This window comes from Rhincodon typus, chromosome 13 (genome assembly GCF_021869965.1).
Source record: "Rhincodon typus isolate 14 chromosome 13, sRhiTyp1.1, whole genome shotgun sequence".
Classification (NCBI taxonomy): Eukaryota; Metazoa; Chordata; class Chondrichthyes; order Orectolobiformes; family Rhincodontidae; genus Rhincodon; species Rhincodon typus.
The window spans coordinates 61,626,514-61,646,248 of NC_063344.1; the positions used below are offsets into that span (position 1 = coordinate 61,626,514).

General features: G+C 41.0%; 1 protein-coding gene across 2 annotated transcripts in view; it reads right to left on the reverse strand.

Annotated features, from left to right (window-relative positions):
• LOC109929240 (diacylglycerol kinase delta) overlaps positions 1 to 19,735 on the reverse strand; it is a 106,191-nt gene that overhangs the window by 14,470 nt on the left and 71,986 nt on the right. For both annotated transcript variants that reach the window (XM_048604320.1, XM_048604319.1), the window contains exons 18-24: positions 19,304 to 19,400; positions 14,948 to 15,055; positions 14,209 to 14,322; positions 10,186 to 10,320; positions 9,222 to 9,376; positions 8,089 to 8,200; positions 3,708 to 3,800 (exon numbers count right to left, since the gene is read on the reverse strand). In XM_048604320.1, the coding sequence (XP_048460277.1) occupies positions 3,708 to 3,800; positions 8,089 to 8,200; positions 9,222 to 9,376; positions 10,186 to 10,320; positions 14,209 to 14,322; positions 14,948 to 15,055; positions 19,304 to 19,400 (814 nt within the window). The remainder of the gene's footprint in view (positions 1 to 3,707; positions 3,801 to 8,088; positions 8,201 to 9,221; positions 9,377 to 10,185; positions 10,321 to 14,208; positions 14,323 to 14,947; positions 15,056 to 19,303; positions 19,401 to 19,735) is intronic.

The window sequence follows — 19,735 nt, forward strand, 5'->3', positions numbered from 1 at the left end:
CTTTCTCTCTCTTGAGTTTTATGATGTTTAAAGTTCAGAAGTGAATGACTAAGCAGTTACAGTCTATGGGTTTCAGACAGCTAGCATCTGGGAGCAGTGCAGGACACCTATCTGATGCATGTGAAATCGCCTCAAAACAGTGTTTCATTTCACATTCAGTAAGGACTCCAATTTGCTCTGAATCAGAAACACTCTCTAAACCTACTCATATTAGATGTTAGTTTTGTTACACCTATCACTAACTTACAAATTAACTAAAAATGCAGTAAAATATAAGCAGCCAACATTAATTGCAGTTCCAGAATTTTATTCCAAATGTCACAGGTTCAACTGAGCTGAGGAACTGACATACTTGATTTTTGACCAGCTGCAAATAACACAAGATACAGCCGAGTTGCAACACTGAGCAGTCAAAAAAAAATTGACTGATCTCACTGACCATGTTAATAACTAGATAGCCGAAGGAAAGATAGTGTGCAACACAGCCTTTCAGACCAGAAGGCACCGAGTTTTGTTTTCTAATTGGCATTGCTGGTCAGGCTAGCATGTGTTGTTGAATTTCTAAATGTCTGGAGAACAAGAAAATAGATGAGGGCAGATGTTGTCTACATGAACTTTAGTAAAGCCTTTGACAAGTTTCCACATGGTAGACTGGTTGGTAAAGTTAGATCACATGGGACTTAGGGAGAGTTTGCCGATTGGATACAAAATTGGCTTGATGGTAGGGGACAGAGGGTGGTAACTGAGGGTTGTTTCTTGGGCTGGAGGCCTGTGACCAGCAGTGTTCCACAGGGTTCGGTGCTGGATCCACTGTTGTTTGTCATTGTGGATGTGGATGGGAATACAGGAAGCATGGTTAATATGTTTGTGGATGACACCAAAATTTGTAGATTTGTAAACAGCGAGGAAGCTTATCTAAGAGTACAAAGGGATCTCGATCAATTGGGCCAATGGGTGGCAGATGGAATTTAATTTAGATAAATGCGAGGTGCTGCATTTTGGTAAGATGAACAAGGGCAGGACTTACACAGTAAATGGTAGCGCCCTGGGAAATGCTGTAGAACAGAGAGATCTAGGGGTTTAGGTATATAGTTCATTGGAAATTGCATCACGGTAGACAAAGTGGTAAAGGTGTTTGGAACGCTTGCTTTCATTTCTCAGACCACTGAGTTTAGGAGTTGGGATGTCATGTTGCAGTTGTACAGGACGTCAGTGAGGCCACTTTTGGAGCACTGTGGACAATTCTGGTCACCCTGCTATAGGAAGGATATTATTAAATTGGAGAGGGTGCAGAAAAGATTTACAAGAACGTTACCAGGATTAGAGGGTTTGAGTTATAAGGAGAGGCTGGATAAGCTGGAACTTCTTTTACTGAAGAGTTGGAGGTTGAGGAGTGACCTTATGGAGGTTTATAAAATCATGAGGGGCATAGATAAGGTGAATAACAAACGTCTTTTCCCTAGGGTTGGGGAGTTCTAAACCAGGGGGCATATTTTTAAGGCGACAGGAGAAAGATTTAAAAGGGACCTGAGGGGTAAATTTTTCATACAGAGGGTGTTTCATATGTGCAATGAACTGCCAGAGAAAGGGGTAGATGGAGATTATAGTTACAACACTTAAGGGACATTTGGATAGGTACTAGAATAGGAAAGTTTAGAAAGATTTGGGCCAAGTGGGATTAAGTTAGTTTGGGAAACTTGGTCAGCATGGATGTGGCGGACCGAACGGTCTGTTTCAGGGCTGTATAACTCTATAACATGGTACTGAGTTGCCTTCTCGAACTACTGCAATCTATGTGGCATAGGGACACCCAAAGCTTTGTTGAGAAAGGAATTCTTAGATTTTTACCCAGTGACATTGAAGGAACAGCTATGTAGTTCTGGGTTAGGACAGTGTGTAGTTTGGAAGGGAACGTGCAAGTAGTGATACACCCCTGTATCTGCAGCCTTGTTCTTCTAGATGGTAGAGGTTTGAACTTGAAAGGTACTATTTGAGGAGCTCTGGGCAATTGCTGAGGTGCATCTTGTTGATGTTGCACACTGCTGCCACTCTGCACTGGTGGAGGAGGAATGTTTAAAATGGTGGATAGTATTTCACCCAGGCAAGCTGCTTTGTCCTGGATTGGCTAAGCTCCTTGAGCGTTGTTGAAGGTGCACTCACCATGGCAAATGGAGATTATTGCATCACGCTCCTGATTTGTGCCTTGTATTTGGCAGACAGTTGGGGGAAATCAGAAGGTGAGTTATTCATCACTGAATTCACAGTCCTTGACATGCTGTTGTAGCCTCAGTAATTATATGCTGGTCCAGTTCAATTTTGGTCAATGGTAATCTCTAGGATATTGATACTAGGGAATTCAGCAATAGTAATGGCACTGAATGAGAAAGGAAGACAATTAGGCTCGCTCTTGTTGGAGATGGTTATTGCCTGACACACATGTGCCATACATGTTACCTGTCACGTGTCAGTCTAAGTCTAGTTGTTCTCCAGGTCTTGATGCCTTTGGACATGGACTGCTTTTACATCGAAGGAATTACGTAAGATGCTGAGCATTGTGCAGCTTTCTGCAAACATCTGACCTTAAGATGGAGGGAAAGTCAATTGATGAAGGAATTGAAAATGGTTGGGCCTGGGACACTACCCTGAGGCACTCCAACAGGGAATTCCTGGGATTGAGATGATTGACCTCCAACAACTATAACCATTTTCCTTTCCTCTAGGTGTGATTCTAATTCCCAGTACATGCTCAGCTACATAGTCTCATTCATGGCAGTGGGGTAAGTGATAGATATGGCCTCAGTTCTTTGACAGAGGGAATGGGGAAATCATGCAGGTTTCCTGCTTCTAACTGCTGTCCAGTCATTACCATTTGAATACGAAAGCACAGACATCATGCACGCAGCTGTTTCAGTCCTGTTTGTGAGCTCCTGCATGGTCAAATTCCCTGCTGACATCTGGCATTAGCATCACACATAAGAGCGAATAAACATTTGGGTGAAGCAGTGTGGACAGGCAGGACATTCAGAACTGTTACCCCAGCAAATATTACTGCCTTCAGGAGAGATGCAAACAGTAAATGAAGAAATAATATCACAGAAGGGCATCCACTGGTCAGATCTACAAATCTGTTGTAAAAAGCTTTTTTGAGTTTGCTAAATAACAAAGTCATGTGGTGATCTTACACTAAATATTGCTTTATTCTAAAGATTTAGTTCTACCTCCAAATCACAGAATTCACCTGACACTAGAATGTTGCAACTGCATAATTAGAAATTATATTAAACTCCCATTAATGCAGTGTCTTAAAACAAATAATATGTCAAATCCTCCAAACCATCCTGGATTTAATTACTCCTCTAACCAATGATTTTATATTTAATCTACCCAAATCCCTCAATTGAATTCTAGCCTGCATCTTATTCCCAGGTATCTGATATTTTGTATGCTGATGATTCAAATCTCTTAACTAGATTCAAACCTTTAACCTATTTGAATATTTAGTATTCTACATGTAAATTTTTTATACTACTCTGTTACATTCCAGCCTATAATTCATTGCACCTTTGGAACTCTTCAATTTGTCATTAGTAAGCAACTTATTCCATTACTGTACGTATAAACTATTGAGACGCTTCAAACAGCTGTTAGCGTGGAACTCACTATGTTATTCTGCATAGCATTTTTTTTTCCATTTAGGTCTTTCTTACCAGAGACATTTTGCCTGCCAGAAGAAGCTCTGTTTCGTTGTGTAAAGCTTTCCCATTGTTGACCATTTCCATCACCAGGCTGCAACTCAGGCCCTTTGAAGAAAATCATAAGATGACAGTCACTTTAAATCTGCAGCAGGTCTTGAGGGCTGCTGGACAGTGATATCATTAATGCCACACATCACTTCACATCAGCTCACAGTGAAATCAAGAAATCTCTCAAAAACGTCAGTAACATCATGCACTGAGGAACTATCTTTTACACAGTAAATATTCTAAGGTCCATCACAGAGAAGAAACAAACATCCATTTGTAATAAAAGTCAGGGGTGGTGATTACACAGTCAAAAAGAGGTTTTGAGGACACTTTTCAAAAAGTAGAACATGATAGCAAGATAAAGAGCCTTCAAACAAATATAAAGGAAGCATGGGCGTGAAGGTGCTTTTTCTTAGTGGAGGGTACGAGAATGCAAAAGAAACTAAATTTGAAGATTAGGATTTATGAGATGGGACATAAGGCTGGAGGAGGTTGTAATGGTCAGTTTCAATGAGCTAGGGTATAGAACTCAAGAAGGTTGCAGAGAAAAGGCAGGAGAGCTGTTATGTTGGAATTTGCAAGCATGGGTGAAAATGCTGATTTGAATGCACTGGGAATGGGGTTTCAGTAGAGCTTTGTAGGGATGGGCATGATGGATGAGCAAAACTTAATCCAAAGGTGGTGAGAGGGTGGGATAGAGAACAGGCAGGAAATTGGAGTTAAGGCCACAATCAGAACAGCTGTGATTCTACTGAATGATGTAACACTTGGCTTGAGGGGCCAAAAGGACCATTCCTTTCCCTATTACTTATGTTCTTATACTTGTAATTCTTTTGCAGTTGATGTCATATGAAACTTGGGAGACTGGCAACAAGGACGTTGGAGAATTAGAACACAGAGGAAATAATAGTGCAGACAAAGGAATCCTGTGGCGGTGTAAGGGTTGAGATGGGAAGTGCAGTGTAGCGAGAAGAAAATGGTCTTAGTTAATAATAGGATGGTGTCTTGAAGTTCAATTCAGGATAAGCTGGTGGCCTGATCCTGAAAACGGAAGATGTTGTCCAGCTACACTCACACTTATGGCTCACTGGCAGTTCGACTGCATTTGGATCCCACAGCCTGAGTGCTTCATTGTAAGTGGTACCAGGTTATTGTCTCACAACCCAGGTACCTTGCTCTGAGATTGATCTACTTTCCAATACCATGAATACAAGGTTGTAATTCATGCTGGATGAGTCACTCTAAACCTGCATGTTGCTTTTGATATTGAGTCACTCTCTGTACCCCTTAATCCATGCAGGGTATTGTAGGAAAGGGTACCCAAGGCGTATCTTTGCGCAACTTCACTTCCTGCTTTTCCCTTGGTTGTGAGGATCCGCCCTGCTTAGATGACAGAGGTAAGTACAACTTTCACACTGAAACATTGTGCAAAATATCAAAGAAGGAAGAAGGTAACCGATGTTTGAGATATTCAATTCCATCAGCTGGGAGTTTTGGGCATAAGGTTTACGTGTGTAAATTTGAAAGCAGCACAGTATCATTGTTTAAAGACCAGATCTTCAAGATATGATCAAGTTTTTTTCAGCATTACTACTGATTTCTCCTGAAAGATTGCATACTGGTGCCTCAGTCAATGGTCATTACGCATTTGTCCATCTAGATATTGCTTCGTTCAAGGTTGATCAGCAAGGATTGAATACTATAGCTAAATCGGATGCTGTCCTCACCTGTCATGTCAAACAAGCAATAACAGCAGTATTCATGAGACTTTGATCAGAAAAACCAATCTATCCCATCAAGAGTACATTCATTTCTAAATCGAGCCGTCTATAACCATAACTCACTGAAGCCTATTTCACTCATATTTTAGCTCCCCCATCAACAGTCATTTAATTTTCTCATGGTATCCAGGTATGTTTATTTGGTCTTTCATGTCTCTATCTCTATTCTCAAGAGGGAGATTATTTCAAACATTTCCTACCCCTGTGGGCTTTGCTGCTGACATTTATTGCCAATCTCGCATTGCCCTGCAGAAAGTGGAGTTGTGCTGCCTCCTTGAACCTCTGCAGTCCTTGGGTATAGGGTCAGCCACAGTGCTGCTGGGTAGGAAGGGGCTTCCAGGGCTTCAACCCAGCAAGGTAAAAAAGCTGCGAAATGATTCCAAGTCAGGATGGTGAGTAGCTTAAATGGGAACATGCAGGTAGTGGTGCTTCTAAGCATCTGCTGCTCTTGTCCTTCTAGGGGGTAGAGGTCATGGGATTCAATGGTGCTGTTGGAGAGGACTTTGTGAGGTACTACGATGTATCAAGTATATGATATGGTGCATTGATGATAAAGACAGTGAATACTGCATGTGGTGGATGGAGCTCCAATCAAGTTGGCTGCTGAGTCCTGGAAGGTGTTGAATATCTTCTGTGTTGTTAGAGTCGCACTCATCTTGGCAAGTGGAGAATATACCAATATACCCCTAACTTGTGCCTTGTAGATGGTAAACAAGCATTGGGACAGTAGGTGAATTACTCACTGAAGAATTCCAAGCCTCTAATCTGCCACTGTGTTTTTATGGACAAAAACAGAAGTAGCTGGAAAAGCTCAGCAGGTCTGGCAGCATCTATGAAGAAAAAATCAGAGTTAACATTTTGGGTCTGGTGACCCTTCCTCAGAACTGATGCTGCCAGAGCTGCTAAGCTTTGCCAGCAACTTCTGTTTTTGTTCCTGATTTACAGCATCCACAGCTCTTTCAGTTTTTACTATATTTTTATGGTTGACTCAGATCAATTTCAGATTAAAGGCAACCACCCAGGACATTGACAATCGTGGATTCAACAATGCCAAGGGCACTGAATAATAAGGGGCAATCATTAGATTCAATTCTGTTGGAGATAGCCATTGTCTGGAATCTGTGTGGCACAAACACTATTTGCCACTCGCTAGTCCAAGCCTGGGCTTTGTCTAGGCCTTGTTGTATATGGATACAGGTATCTGAGATATCATGAATGGTGTTAAACATTATGCAATCATCGCTGAGCCCCCCAGTTCTGACGTAATGATGCAGGGAAGATAATTGACGAAGTAACTGAAGAGGTTTTTGTTTCAGTTTTTAGTGTACAGGTGAGAATTCTGTGATAAGGATACAGAGCATAGCAGCTTCAGTCCAGATTGTCCATCATTGCTGACTCCCTGATCACAAGGCATTTAAAATCCAGTATCATTGCAAATCTATCCTGGACTTGATGTCATTGTGTCTCTGCAATTTCCTCTATTCACTTTTGCTAAGCAACCCCACTTTCCCTTTCGTGGCGTTCACTTCAGTTGCCTCAGGTCTCTGCCTCAATCCCTCTGCCTCTCTACCTCTTTTGCAAGTTATAAAAGGACATATTGGGAGGTTAGTTTAAAATATGGCTTGGTAGTTGGTTTGGTAGCAGAAAACACAGACTGAGAGTAAAGTGGGTGTCCTTTAATCGAAGGAGTTGAGAATTATAACAGGCAAACCAGAAAGTGAACACAAGACCACAGCCAAATGAACCATTATCTTGTTGATTGTAGGAGCACGTTGGAAAGCCTAAATGACATACAACTAAGTCCTATTTTCCTGCTTTATGAGGAAGTGAGAAGTCACCTACTTTAGATCTAAGTAAAACTATTGTACACAGCCTTCATAAGATCCTGCCTGTATTGCTGCTGTCAGTTTTGGATAACCCCTCGGAAAATAACATATCTGCCTTGGTCCAAATTTGCTTTACAGTGCAAATTGTGTCTTGGCTTGGCCTGTCTGTGGCTTAGAATACCCGCACAGAGTCTGGACCAGTTATAGATGAGTTCCTTGAAAACTCAATAAACACTTGAAGAACTGCTGATACTGTAAGTCAAAGACAAAATAGAAATTGCTGGAAAAGCTCAGCAGGTCTGGCAGCATCTAAGGAGAAAAATCAGAATTAATGTTTTGGATCGAGTTCTGAGGAAGGGTCCCTCCACAGTTGCTGCCAAACGTGCTGAGCTTTTCCAGCAATTTCTATTTTTGTCCTTGAAAACTGAGTCTGACTCAGCTACAGATCTGTTTGGTTAGCTCAGATGGCTGGATGGCGATGCAGATGTAATACGGGTTCAATTCCTTCACTGGTTACCATGAAAGACTCTTCTTCTCAACCCCTCTGCTCGCCTGAGCTATGTTAACCCTCAGTTTAAACCACCAACACTTGTCAATTTCTAATGAGAGAGCAGCGTTATGGTCTGCAAAGACTATGGTGACTGTATCTTTCACCTTTAGGTCTGGATAAACTGTCTAAATCTGTCTGTCTGCAGACTTGCATCCCCACTAACCACAGATTTCACGACTATTTCTTACCTCAGTTGTTTTTGACTTTGCGTAAACTTTGTCCATGGATTTGGCACTGGCATTTACTGCATGTGCAAGCTCCTGCTCCATGGTATGATGCAGCTGTGCTGTCTCCCGAATCCTGGATCAAGGGAAGAGGAGTAGGAAAAATTGAAGGGGACAAAAAAAAATTGTGAATGTCAGCTAATAGAGTAGCAGAATGGAAGGCAGAGATTTTGAGAAGATTTTTGGGAAACATAAAGCAGACTAGTGCAAGGTTGATCAAAGCGTGGGTTGCTCCATGTTGAAGACTGTAAAAAGGATAAACATTTTCTAGACTGAGAGGTTTGCTACAAACCAGTCAAATCCAAGAACTGACCAGAAAATAACAATAACAGCACAAAGTCAGGATCAAAGGAAGAAACCTGGTGCTGATTGGCCTTTACGGCCAGGTGTTTAAAGAGGCGCATGCTGGATGGGAGCAACAACTTCCCTGTCAACATACCGCTTTTACCTCCTACCTTGGCCTTTATAACTACTGTATTATAAGACAGCTTATAACTATGACTTCATCCCAAGTGACATGGTGCCCGTTACAACATAAAACAGACAACTTATTCTTCTTAATTGGTTCTCCATAACATCTCATGTTATATCACGTATGTGATATGCAGTTCTTCAACTCCCCTTTACAATGTAAACACTGCCATTGAGTGTATCAGATAAGATTACAGCTCTTTCATCTGTTTGTCTGTGGAATGAAAAGTTTATGGCTCTCGTATTCCCAGCTCTATTGCATTTAGCCTGTTGGACTGCCCAATGTCGTATAACAATCTGCCTTTTGACTTCAGTTGGAGACCTGCCCTCACTTTAGTATTGTTCATGGTTCAAAATAAACTAACTTTTTCATCATCAGGCATTGCTCAGAATATGATATTACACAAGGTCTAGGATTTGAGGCCTTCCAAGACTCCTGCCTCTAATACAAGATCTCATCGTGAAACGCCTACACTTTGCTCTCAAACCTGAAGAAAGTTGCATGGACTCAATGGGCTGAATGGTCATGTTCTGTGCCTCAATGACTGTATGATGTTACAAGTTTTGCCAGGTAACAAATCAGAATAGATCAGTGTCTGGGATTGGTGTTTCACAGACTCTCATACCTGTGAATGAGCGTTCCAGCCGCTCGGCCAAACTGATTGATCTCAGCAGCTTCTTCTTCTGAAACTGTCTCGGGTTGCAAGGCATGTTGAGAGGATGGGCGAGGTAGTTCACATTTCTGCTTGTCTTCCCAAGACTTGAGGGTACTCTCAAAAGCCTGTGGCATGAGAAGATCCAATCACACACATGCGATTAACATTAAATCCTACCCCCCGACAAAATCATTCAACCAAATCCAAACTACAGCTGCATAAGAATGGCTGGGCTAAAAGAAATTGCAGCAGTCCTTGTCATACTGCTGTGCCTGCAGTTTCTGTCTCCCAATTCATCATAATATTCGAAGTTTTGTGTTTTCAGCTGGCATCACTGTTCAAAAGGTTATAAAGTGTTTCAGAAAAAAATACCGAGCACCATACACGAAATAAACTTCAGGAGATAACTGACTGAAAACACCAGATTGAGGCAGATATTAAAATCTGATTCCATATATCAGATACATTTCAATGCATGTTTCTATGTGGTCAGGCAAAAATCTTGAATCTAGGCTTTCCAATCAACAAATAAAGACTACTTAAGCTTAGGGTGTCATTTCAAAGGTGGACTGGAGTGTTATGATCACTGATCACACATCTAATCAATACCTGTGACAGTTATGCTTTGGCCCCATGGGCCCTTCCTGAACTATTCCCTTTTCATCTAAAGAATGGAACATATTCAATTTACTGGTTAGTTTCTGTTTTAACCCTGCTGTAAGTATTAATCATGCTCCATCTGTCACACTTAAACCCATTGGTTCACTAATGTTATTTTGGGAAGGAAATTTGCTGTCCTTATCTGGCCTGATCTACACATGAATCCAGATCTACAGCAATGTGGCTAACTCTATGAGCAAGAGATGCTGGCCTAGCCAATGGCATCCACATTCCATGAACCAATAAAAAAAAACACTCTCCGGCTGATACATACCCTATCCCTGGTCAGCATCTGTGCACGGTTCTTGTGAATGATTTTGATGTAGCCAGGGGATTGGATCCATGCTTCTCCATCCACTTGCACTGGTACCCCTTCATCACCGAGGATTGTGATCTTTACGGCACGACACTACAGGAAGAAGTGGGGCAAAGGAAAAGAATCCCTAGGTAAAGCAGGAGCCTAAATTGCACCAAACAGGCTGGTTTACAATTCGCCAAGTCTCCCATTTACACTTACAATTGCTCTGTTAAAGAGCACATTAAGCTATTTTACATCATGCTATTATGCAGCAAATAGTCAGTTCTGTTAGGACAGGTGACTTCACAGCATTTGAGATAAAAAAGCAAAGGTACTTAGGAGATTAATCAGTGTCTGAAATAGAGTTCACTGCTCCAGCTTCTGCTGGCAAAATCTATGAATAAACAATCGCATCCTCAGCTTTAACACTTGTATACTTTCTTATCGAGTTTATTTGCTGTCAAGATGTGAGTAACACTGGAAGAGTTAATTATTTCTAGCCTCTAATTACTCTGAGAATTTCTATTCCAATCCAAAACGTACTGAGTAAACAATGCAACATGGGGACTGGTAAATCAACTGGAATTTACAACTATTCTACAGGTTTAATGTGCAGTTTATTTTTTGGATCTATTCCATGAAGTACAATTCTATTTCCTATACCATAGTTCTAGCTATACTAGCAGTAGCTTGTGTTTCACAGTAAGAGCGCTGGTGGCTTTTTACTTAAGCTTTGCCCTTCAGTCTGGAGCCTGTTTGCATTTCCACCTCTGTAACTTGGGGTTTTAGAGACTACACTCTATGCTTTCTCTATAAGCTGTTTGGAACCGGTAACTACATACATAAGTAGTATTCTCTGATTGACTTTTCTTTCTTTAGAAGTTGTCTAGTGTATAAATATAACAAGTGAATTTATTGGTGAGAAATGAGTCAAGAGAAGCAAGAGACTGGTGGAATGTGAAATGTAGAGTTTATCCCGATTAGCAGTGCAGTTTTGAGGTGTAGTTGCCCCAACATATGTTTGTGGGGTTAAACAACTAAGATTTTGCAGAATTATTATGGCACAGGAGGTAGCTATTTGGCCTCTTGTATCATCACCACCTCTCTGAATGTGCATTATGATTTAGTGTCAATTTCTTGCCTTTTACACTGAATGTAAATATTGGTTTTATTTAAATAATCATCTAATGCCCTCTTGAAAGCCTCAAATGAACCTGCCTCCACCACGCTTTCAGGTAGCACTTCAGACCCTAAGTACTTGCTGTGTGAAAAAGATGTTCCTCAATCACATTTGCTTCTTTCGCAAATTACCTTATATCTGAATCCTCTTGTTCTTGATCATTTTATAAGATGGAAAAAAATTCTCCCTATCTACTTTGTCCAGTCTCCTGATGATTTTTAAAACTTCCGTCAAATCTCTTCTCAGCCTTCTCTTCAAGGAAAACAGTCAATTTCTCGAATCTATCTTCATAACTAAAGATTGTCTGCCTGGAAACATTCTCTTAAATCTGTTCTGCACACTCTCCAATGCATTCACATCCTTCCCAAATGTGGTACATAGAACTTCACACAATATTCCAGCTGAGCTCTGCCTTAGACGAATTCAGCTTAACCTCCCTGCTCCTGCACACAAAGGCTTATTAACACCACAAACATTTTAAGAAAATTTATGCATGGAGTGTGCCTGTCACTGGCTGACCATGACCCATCCCTACGTGCCCTTGAAAAAGTGATGGTGAGCTGTCACTGGAACTGCTGTTATCATTTGGTGTAAGTAGAGCCACAGTGTCATGGGGGAACGGTGTGATAGGCGAAGGAATGATGATATATTATCAAGGCAGCATGGTGAGTGGCTTGGAGAGAAAACTGCAGATGGCGATGCTCCTGCACGTCTGCTGCTCTGTCCTTCTAGCTGATAGGAAGGAGATTTGGTGAATTTTTGCATTGCACCTCGTAAGTAGAACACACTGATGCACAGAAGGAGGCAGTGAATGCTTGTGTATGTAGTGCAATCAAGCGGCTGCCTTGTCTTGGATTGTTGCAAGTTTCTTGAGTGTTTTTGGAGTTGCACTCATCCAGGCTGGTGGATTCATCCAGTAAGGGGTATTCCATTACTTTCCTGACTTGTGACATGTAGATGGTGGACAGGCTTTGGAGAGTCAGGTGGTGAGACTGCTGGGGGATTCAGTGATGGTAACACCATCGATTGTCATCGATTGATGATTAACTTCTTGTTGGAGATTGTCATTATCTGGCACTTGAGTGGCATAAATGTCACTGCCTCTTGTCAGCCTAAGCCTGAACACTATCCAGACCATGATGCATTTCGGCATGGACTGGATCAGTATCGGAGCAGAACAAATGGGGCTGAACATTATGACATCATCACTAAACATCCCCAATACTGACGTTATGATGGAGGGAAGGTGATTGACGAAGCTGCTGAAAACGGTTAGGCAAGAGATATTCCAGAGTTGAGGTGATTGACGTCAAAAACCACAACCATCTTTCTTTGTGCCAGGTACAACTCCAACCGGCAGAGAGATATCCCCCCAGTTTCTAGTGAGTCCAGTTCTGCTAAGGCTCCTTAATTCCACACTCAGTCAAGATGTTAGGGTAGCCACATTCACCTGACCTCTGGAATTCAGCTCTTTTGCTATGTTTGAATCAATGCTGTAATGAGGTAAGGAGCTGAGGTCCTGGCAGAGCCCAAACTGAGTGTCAGTTAGTAGGTTATTGCCAAGCAAGTGTCGCCTGACAGCACTGCTGATGAAACATTCCAAAATTTTAGTGATGGAGATTAGATTGATAGAGTGGCAAATGGCCAGGCTGAATTCATCCTGCTTTTTATGTACAGAATATTCCTAACCAATCTTCCACATTGTGAGGTAGATGCCAGTGCTGTAGGTGCACTGGAACACCTTAGCCGTGGGGCAAATTCCAGACTGCATTTCTTCAGTATTATTGTCCGACCACTGCCATTGTCAATGGCCTTTTGCAGTTAGTCACTGTCCTCCTCACTGTTTATAATGCATCCAACTTCTGCATCATCTACAAGTTTGGAAATTGTCCACAGTATATATCAGCAAAAGCAGAGGTCCCAAAATTGACCTCTGTGGAAGTCCACTACAAACCTTTCTTCAGCCTGAAAAATATACATAAATCATTACTCTTTGTTTCCCAGCCATCAATCAGTTTTATATCCATGGTGATGCTATCCTGTTTATTAATTGGTAATCATTGTGTAAAAGAAGGCTGTTTAATTTGGGACCATTAAAGCCCGTGATCTGTGGCACTTGCAAGATGTGGGATGTGGAGGTATCTGGAATAGCCTTGTGAAGAAAGAATCACCAACTGCTTGGAGAATAATGCGCTAAAACTATAGAACAGGAGAGGATTCCATAGTCAAGGCAGCAGGCATGAACCTTCGGAGCTACGACTAAGATACCGAATAATCTGTTGCCTTCCAAATTGCAAAAGATTTTGTCACATTTCATGTTAGAATGAATGATTTGGCTAGAAGTAAGATTCTTCAGCGAAAGTTTTGTGCATCACCAGATAGAAGGAAGAACAGAACTAACTGGGTATTGATTTTGGGGTTGCCTTCAGTACTTCATGTTTCAATGTAGTGAGACTTGAGAACTGAACGTGTAACTGGAGGATGGCACAGGAAGAATCTACTGAAATTCACAGGACATCAGTACCAGTTACAAATCCTGAAACTCTGGACTGGGGTTTCAGTATTTGGGTGTAGCTACTCCCCAAGGAGTGCAATAATTCAAAAAGGCAGCTCACTTTTTCAAATGCAGCTAGGGATGCACAATAAATGCTGGCCTCGCCAGTGATGGCCACACCTGTGAACTAATTTTAAAAAATGCCTTGCCAGCAGAATAAACAGTGTTGTGAGGAAAGGAGTCAAACAAATTTGACAGGATATAAGAAGAAGAAAACGTAAGGGAAAGAAAGGAAGCAAAATGGGCAAGGGATGAGCTCTCTTACTTGAGCAATTCGATGGTGTTGAAGGTTGATAACTCGTGAGACTGCCATTTGCATACTGCCAAACACAGCCACTACCTCCAGGATCTTATCATCAAAAGAAGGGGCTGTGAAAATCTGCAAAGTAAAGAACCAACAAAAGTTCAGTCAATAATGATGTTAACAAATAAAAGAGTATGCTTCATTACTTTCTAAATACAAATACTTCAGCTCTGTAGTTTGTATTTCACCATGCAGCAAAAGGAACATTGCCAAAAGGAATACTGTGCCTGTAATCTCATCAAGCTGGGTAGGTTGTGGCATAGTAGTAATGTCACTGGAGTAGTAATGTCACTGGTGTAGTAACCCAGAAGCTGCGGTGAATATTGGGGTATGGGTTCAAATTCCATTGTGTCAACTAGGGAAATTTAAATTCAATTAATAAAATCTGGATTTGAAAGTTTGTTATCTGTAGTGATGATCTTAAGCTATCATTGATCGTTGTAAAAACTCATCTGATTTACTGATATTCTTTAGGAAATCTGTCGACCTTATCTGGTCTGGCCTACATGACAACCTACACTGATGTGATTGACTCTTAGCTGCTTTCTGAGATAACCTTGCAAACCACTCCACTCAAGGGCAATTAGGAGTGGACAACAAATGCTGGCCTTGTCAGCGATACCTGAATCCCATTTAAAAAGAAAGGAAGTCATTGCACTCATTTTTATTTAACAAAAACTTCTTTTAAAGTTGCACTTACATCATCTTCCTTGGTTCCGCCCCAGAAGTTGGTGCCACCAGCGTAGCTGGGGATATTTAGCACTGCAATACCCTGCAGGCTTGGCAAAGGGATGCGCTGTCCGTCACACTGCATAACAGGAGAAAGAAACATTAACACAAGGCAAACAGCAAGTTGAACACAAAATACTGTCAATAATCCCATCATGAAATAGTCTGGGTCAGTATTAAAAGACCTCCAGTAAAAAGATGGAGAAAATTGGTGATATGTTTATATGCCTGAACCAAATCTGCATAATCAGTCAGCGTTAGCAATAAGGAAACACACAGATTACAGGGCAAACAATGAAGTACCGCCAGATGTTTAGAAATAAAAGATGATAGTCCAGTGGGTCAGATAGGGTACTTTCATGCTTTGGGACTCGGTGACATAATGAGTTGCACAAAACAGGTAGTCTATTCAGCTCAAGATATTTCCATCATTCAAACAGGCCAATGCTGATTTGTATCTCTACTCTGTTTCGCTCCTTTGTGCCATATCCTTTGATCCTCTTATCCAAGAAAAAGCTACAGATCTCAATGTTGAAAATTTCAGTTGACTCAGCATCCAGCTTTTTGAAGACAGCGTTTCATCACCTCGTGAAATCTGGAAACACTTGTTTCACACATCTTAAATGCCCAACCTCAGATTTTAAGGATTGTCTCCCTTAGAGTGATACAGCACGGAAACAGACCCTTTAGTCCAACTCATCTGCGTCAACCAGACCTAGTTCTATTTTCCAGCATTTGGCCCAAATCCCTTGAAACCCTTCCTATTTATAAAGCCAACCAGATGCCTTTTAAATGTTGCAAATGTACCTGCCTCCACCTCCACCTCCACCTCTGGCATCTCATTCCATACACACACCACCCTCTGTGTAAAAATGTTATCTTTCAGGTCCTTTTAAAATCTTTCACCTCTCACCTTAAACCAATGCCCTCTAGTTTTGGATTCCCCCACACTAGGGAAAAGATCCTGGGTATTCACCTTATCCATGCCCCTCATGATGTCATAAACCCCTATAAGGTCACCGCTCAGCCTGTGATGCTCCAGGGAAAAAGGCCTCAGCCTATTCGGCCTCTCCCTATAGCTCAAATTCTCCAGTCTCAGCAATATCCTTGTAAACACCTTTCCTACCGAAGGCGACCAGAACTGAATGCAGCATTCTAAAAGTGGCCTCGCTGATATCCTGTACAGCCTTGTGTCCCAACTTCTATATTGAAAGTTCTGACCAATGAGGGTAAGTGTGCCAAATGCTTTCTTCACCATACTGTCTACCTCCGACTCCACTTTCAAGCAACTATGCACCCGCAACCCCTAGGCCTCTTTGTTCGGCAACCCTCCCGAGGGCCCTAAATTAATTGTATAAGTCCTGCCCTGGTTGGCCTGACCAAAATGCAACACCTCACATTTATCTAATTTAAACTCCATCTGCTACTGCAATCATAATTAACAGTCTCATTCTGTAAAACAGTTTCAAGACGGTTAGTAGAACAGAAATTTACATAATCCAACCATAAAAGTTGAGACATAGTTCCATTCAAATCTATTTTAGAATACACAGCAGAAACAAGTTATTCTGACCAATCAGTCTATACTGGCTTTTATTCCACTAAAACTGATTTTAATAATAATGCAATGTCTTTTATAAGTAGACTGCACATCATGAATAAACAAGCTGCACTGAGTTGATCATGCGGATGTTCATGAAGCAACAGCATCCATTTTGAATGGTACATTACAGGTTCAGAATATCTGCATCTCCAAGAGTGAGCCCAAACCCACCTGTATTCCTATAGTTACCAGTATTTGTTTTGACTTTCTTTCTGCAATCTTCGTACTGAGATTGGCAGAAATGATCAGTATAACACGCTGAGGGTAGAATAGCAGTATTTTGTTCCAGGTTTGATCCTTAGAGTTAGCTAGTTTCAATGAAGCAGCAGTAAAGTAGAATTGGCCACAGCAGCCTGGAGTTAGGGAAGGGAACGGTAGTCAAGGTTCCTGCATCTGAGCACTGCGCAATGACTCTTGTGGGAATGTGTTTTAAATACCAAATGAAGAACAGTTTGAACTCAGGTGTGACTTCTTTGACTTTTAAAGGATTTTAACAGACTTACTTTAACAGACGTAACAACTAAAATAACACACAATCCACACAGCCAGCCATTCATAATTACAGCAGTGTATTTATAAACTCAAGACATAAGCTCATAATGATGATGTCTATATTGTACACTGCAGTAACTGGATACACGTCAAAGTCCAATTTTCTCTCCTTCTCTTCCAAAGCTGTGCATCTTTGCAATTAAGATAATTGTGCATGCATGTTGTTTGTCTCAACTGAATAATAATTCTTCAGGAATGCACGGTTCAACTATTCACTGCTTTATTCAGCTCAGTCACTGGGAAAACAACTGAAGGCTTTAATAGAAGCAAATTTGAATGCACAATTATTGCACATTAATCTGTGGTACTTGAGAGTTACAGTGGCTCTTCGTGTTGGCTTATTTATCGTAAATCACGAATACAGTAATCAAATTAATTTGCATATATAACAAATTTATCATCTGCACAATCCAAATGTAAATTGTTGAATGAAGCCACCACTTGAAACATTTTTCTTTATGTGTAACACAAAAATTATTTTAATTTGGATAGTTAAAGAAACTAGTGGAACTGGACTGACCTTCACAAAATCCATTGTACAGCAGTTCAGATACGTTGTTTAATTCTCTGAATACAGTTAGTGTCAATATACTGTGCCTTACAATTGATTCAAATGCAAAATTGTATTGGCTTCTTTTAAAGAAAATGGCAGCATATTGTGACAATGAATCCGATAACCAGGAAACACATCTTAGATTCAGCCATCAACAACACCGGTGATACAAGAAAAGATTACGTGAAGAGACATGTGAACAATCAGCAGAGTCATCATTGACCTTCGGACAGTGAGAAGCATACCATCCACTACACGTTTGTTCTTTACACTTGACCTAGGAGTCAGATTCTCCCACCAGACAAAGTAGTTTCTCTGCACCCACCCTAATGAATTAATTTATAATTTTAAGCATCCCATTTAGTTCACTCCTCAACAATTTAAACTCTAAGTATCAACCAAATTTACGCAACTTGTCCACATAATATCTTTTTTTTTTAGCCCAAGTACCCTTTTTGTGAAACTTCCCCACTGCAAGCCCCCCATCCCTACACTGCAGAGCCTAAATATCTTTCCTGAGGATCAGCACCAAAAGTTGACAGTAATAATCCAGATGGGTTGAGACACTCTGGGACTGGGTAATACAAAATTACAATGGCTCTTTGTAGTATATATCAGGCTTTCACCATTGGAACTTGAATTCAAACCTAGTCCTGGATTGCTGGTATATAATTCTCCATCGCCTGTATGGTGCTGGAATCTGAGATCAAGTATCTTTGTGTAATCCAAGTTCGGTTAGATTGAATGAGAGATCATAGGATAAAGCTTCCCTAAATCCTGTCATTATGATTCTTCCTCAGCAAATTAACAAGTAAAGAATAATCACTGCAGGCAGTGAAATTCCTATGCATATCATACACCGAATGGATCTCAGAAGCATAAAGGATCCCTCTCTCTGTGTCTAACTCATGCTCTAAGTAGAAGTACATGTTAGGACAATGAATCGGGAGTTTTACTCTCTAATGGTACATGACCCATCAAAGAAACGACTTGCATTTATTCAGCAGATTTTACACCATCATAATGTCTCAAGGTATTTCACAGCTATTGAATTAATTTGCAAGTCAGGACCTGTTATGAATGCAAAGATGACATGCATTTTGTGCAGAGCAAGATCTCAAATAGCAATCAGACAAACTGATTTGTTAATAAGTTTAAGATCATTCTGACTGAAGAAGAAATATTGCCCAGGATACATCAGAATTTTTTCAGATAATGTCAGGAATTTTTTTTTACATCCAGTTAAACTGGCAGGTAGGACCTGCATTTAATGCCTCATCTGAAAGGTAGCAAGTCTCAGCACTGCACTGAAGACAGCCTAGATTGTATGCTCAAGACCCCGACTGAAATATCAAACCTCTGAAACAGAATTGAGTGCTGTGCCAAGGCAAAATTCATACAGAAATCCCAACTGAGAAAATGCATCAAAAAAAAAAATGGGAGCTGGATGGTATCTGACTCATGTCGTATCCTAGACAGAAGCCCTGAGCACAATGCTTAGTTCCCCAATTTTAACATCCCTTATTTGAATGTATACAAGATTAATTTGAAATACATTATTTAAGAAGGTTGCCAAGGTCAGATGGTCGAGACTGTGTGAAAGTAAACGAAATGCCCACCTCCAATAGTACTTTCTGCTCCAGGTTTTTGTAGGTTCTGTGCAGCAGCTCCTTAGTTCCGAGAACTCCATACCACATCATGTTTTTAGTACGACTCCTGAGAAAATACTATAAAGAGTTAAATACAGTTCAGGGAGACACCAAATATCAAAACCAAATTCTATCACTTTTCATCTGTACAGCCAGTTCATATTGAACCAGTAGTCAATAAAAAGTCATACTGCTGGTCATGAGTAATCTAGCGTGCAGCTATGGCACCCAGCAATAATGACCGACCGGTTACAGCCCAGGCATACCCAAAGTCAACACCGAATCCCAGGCATATCGACAGTCGACACTGAATCCCAGGCATACCGACAGTCAACAACGAAACCCAGGCATACCGACAGTCAACACCGAATCCCAGACATACCGACAGTCAACACCGAAACC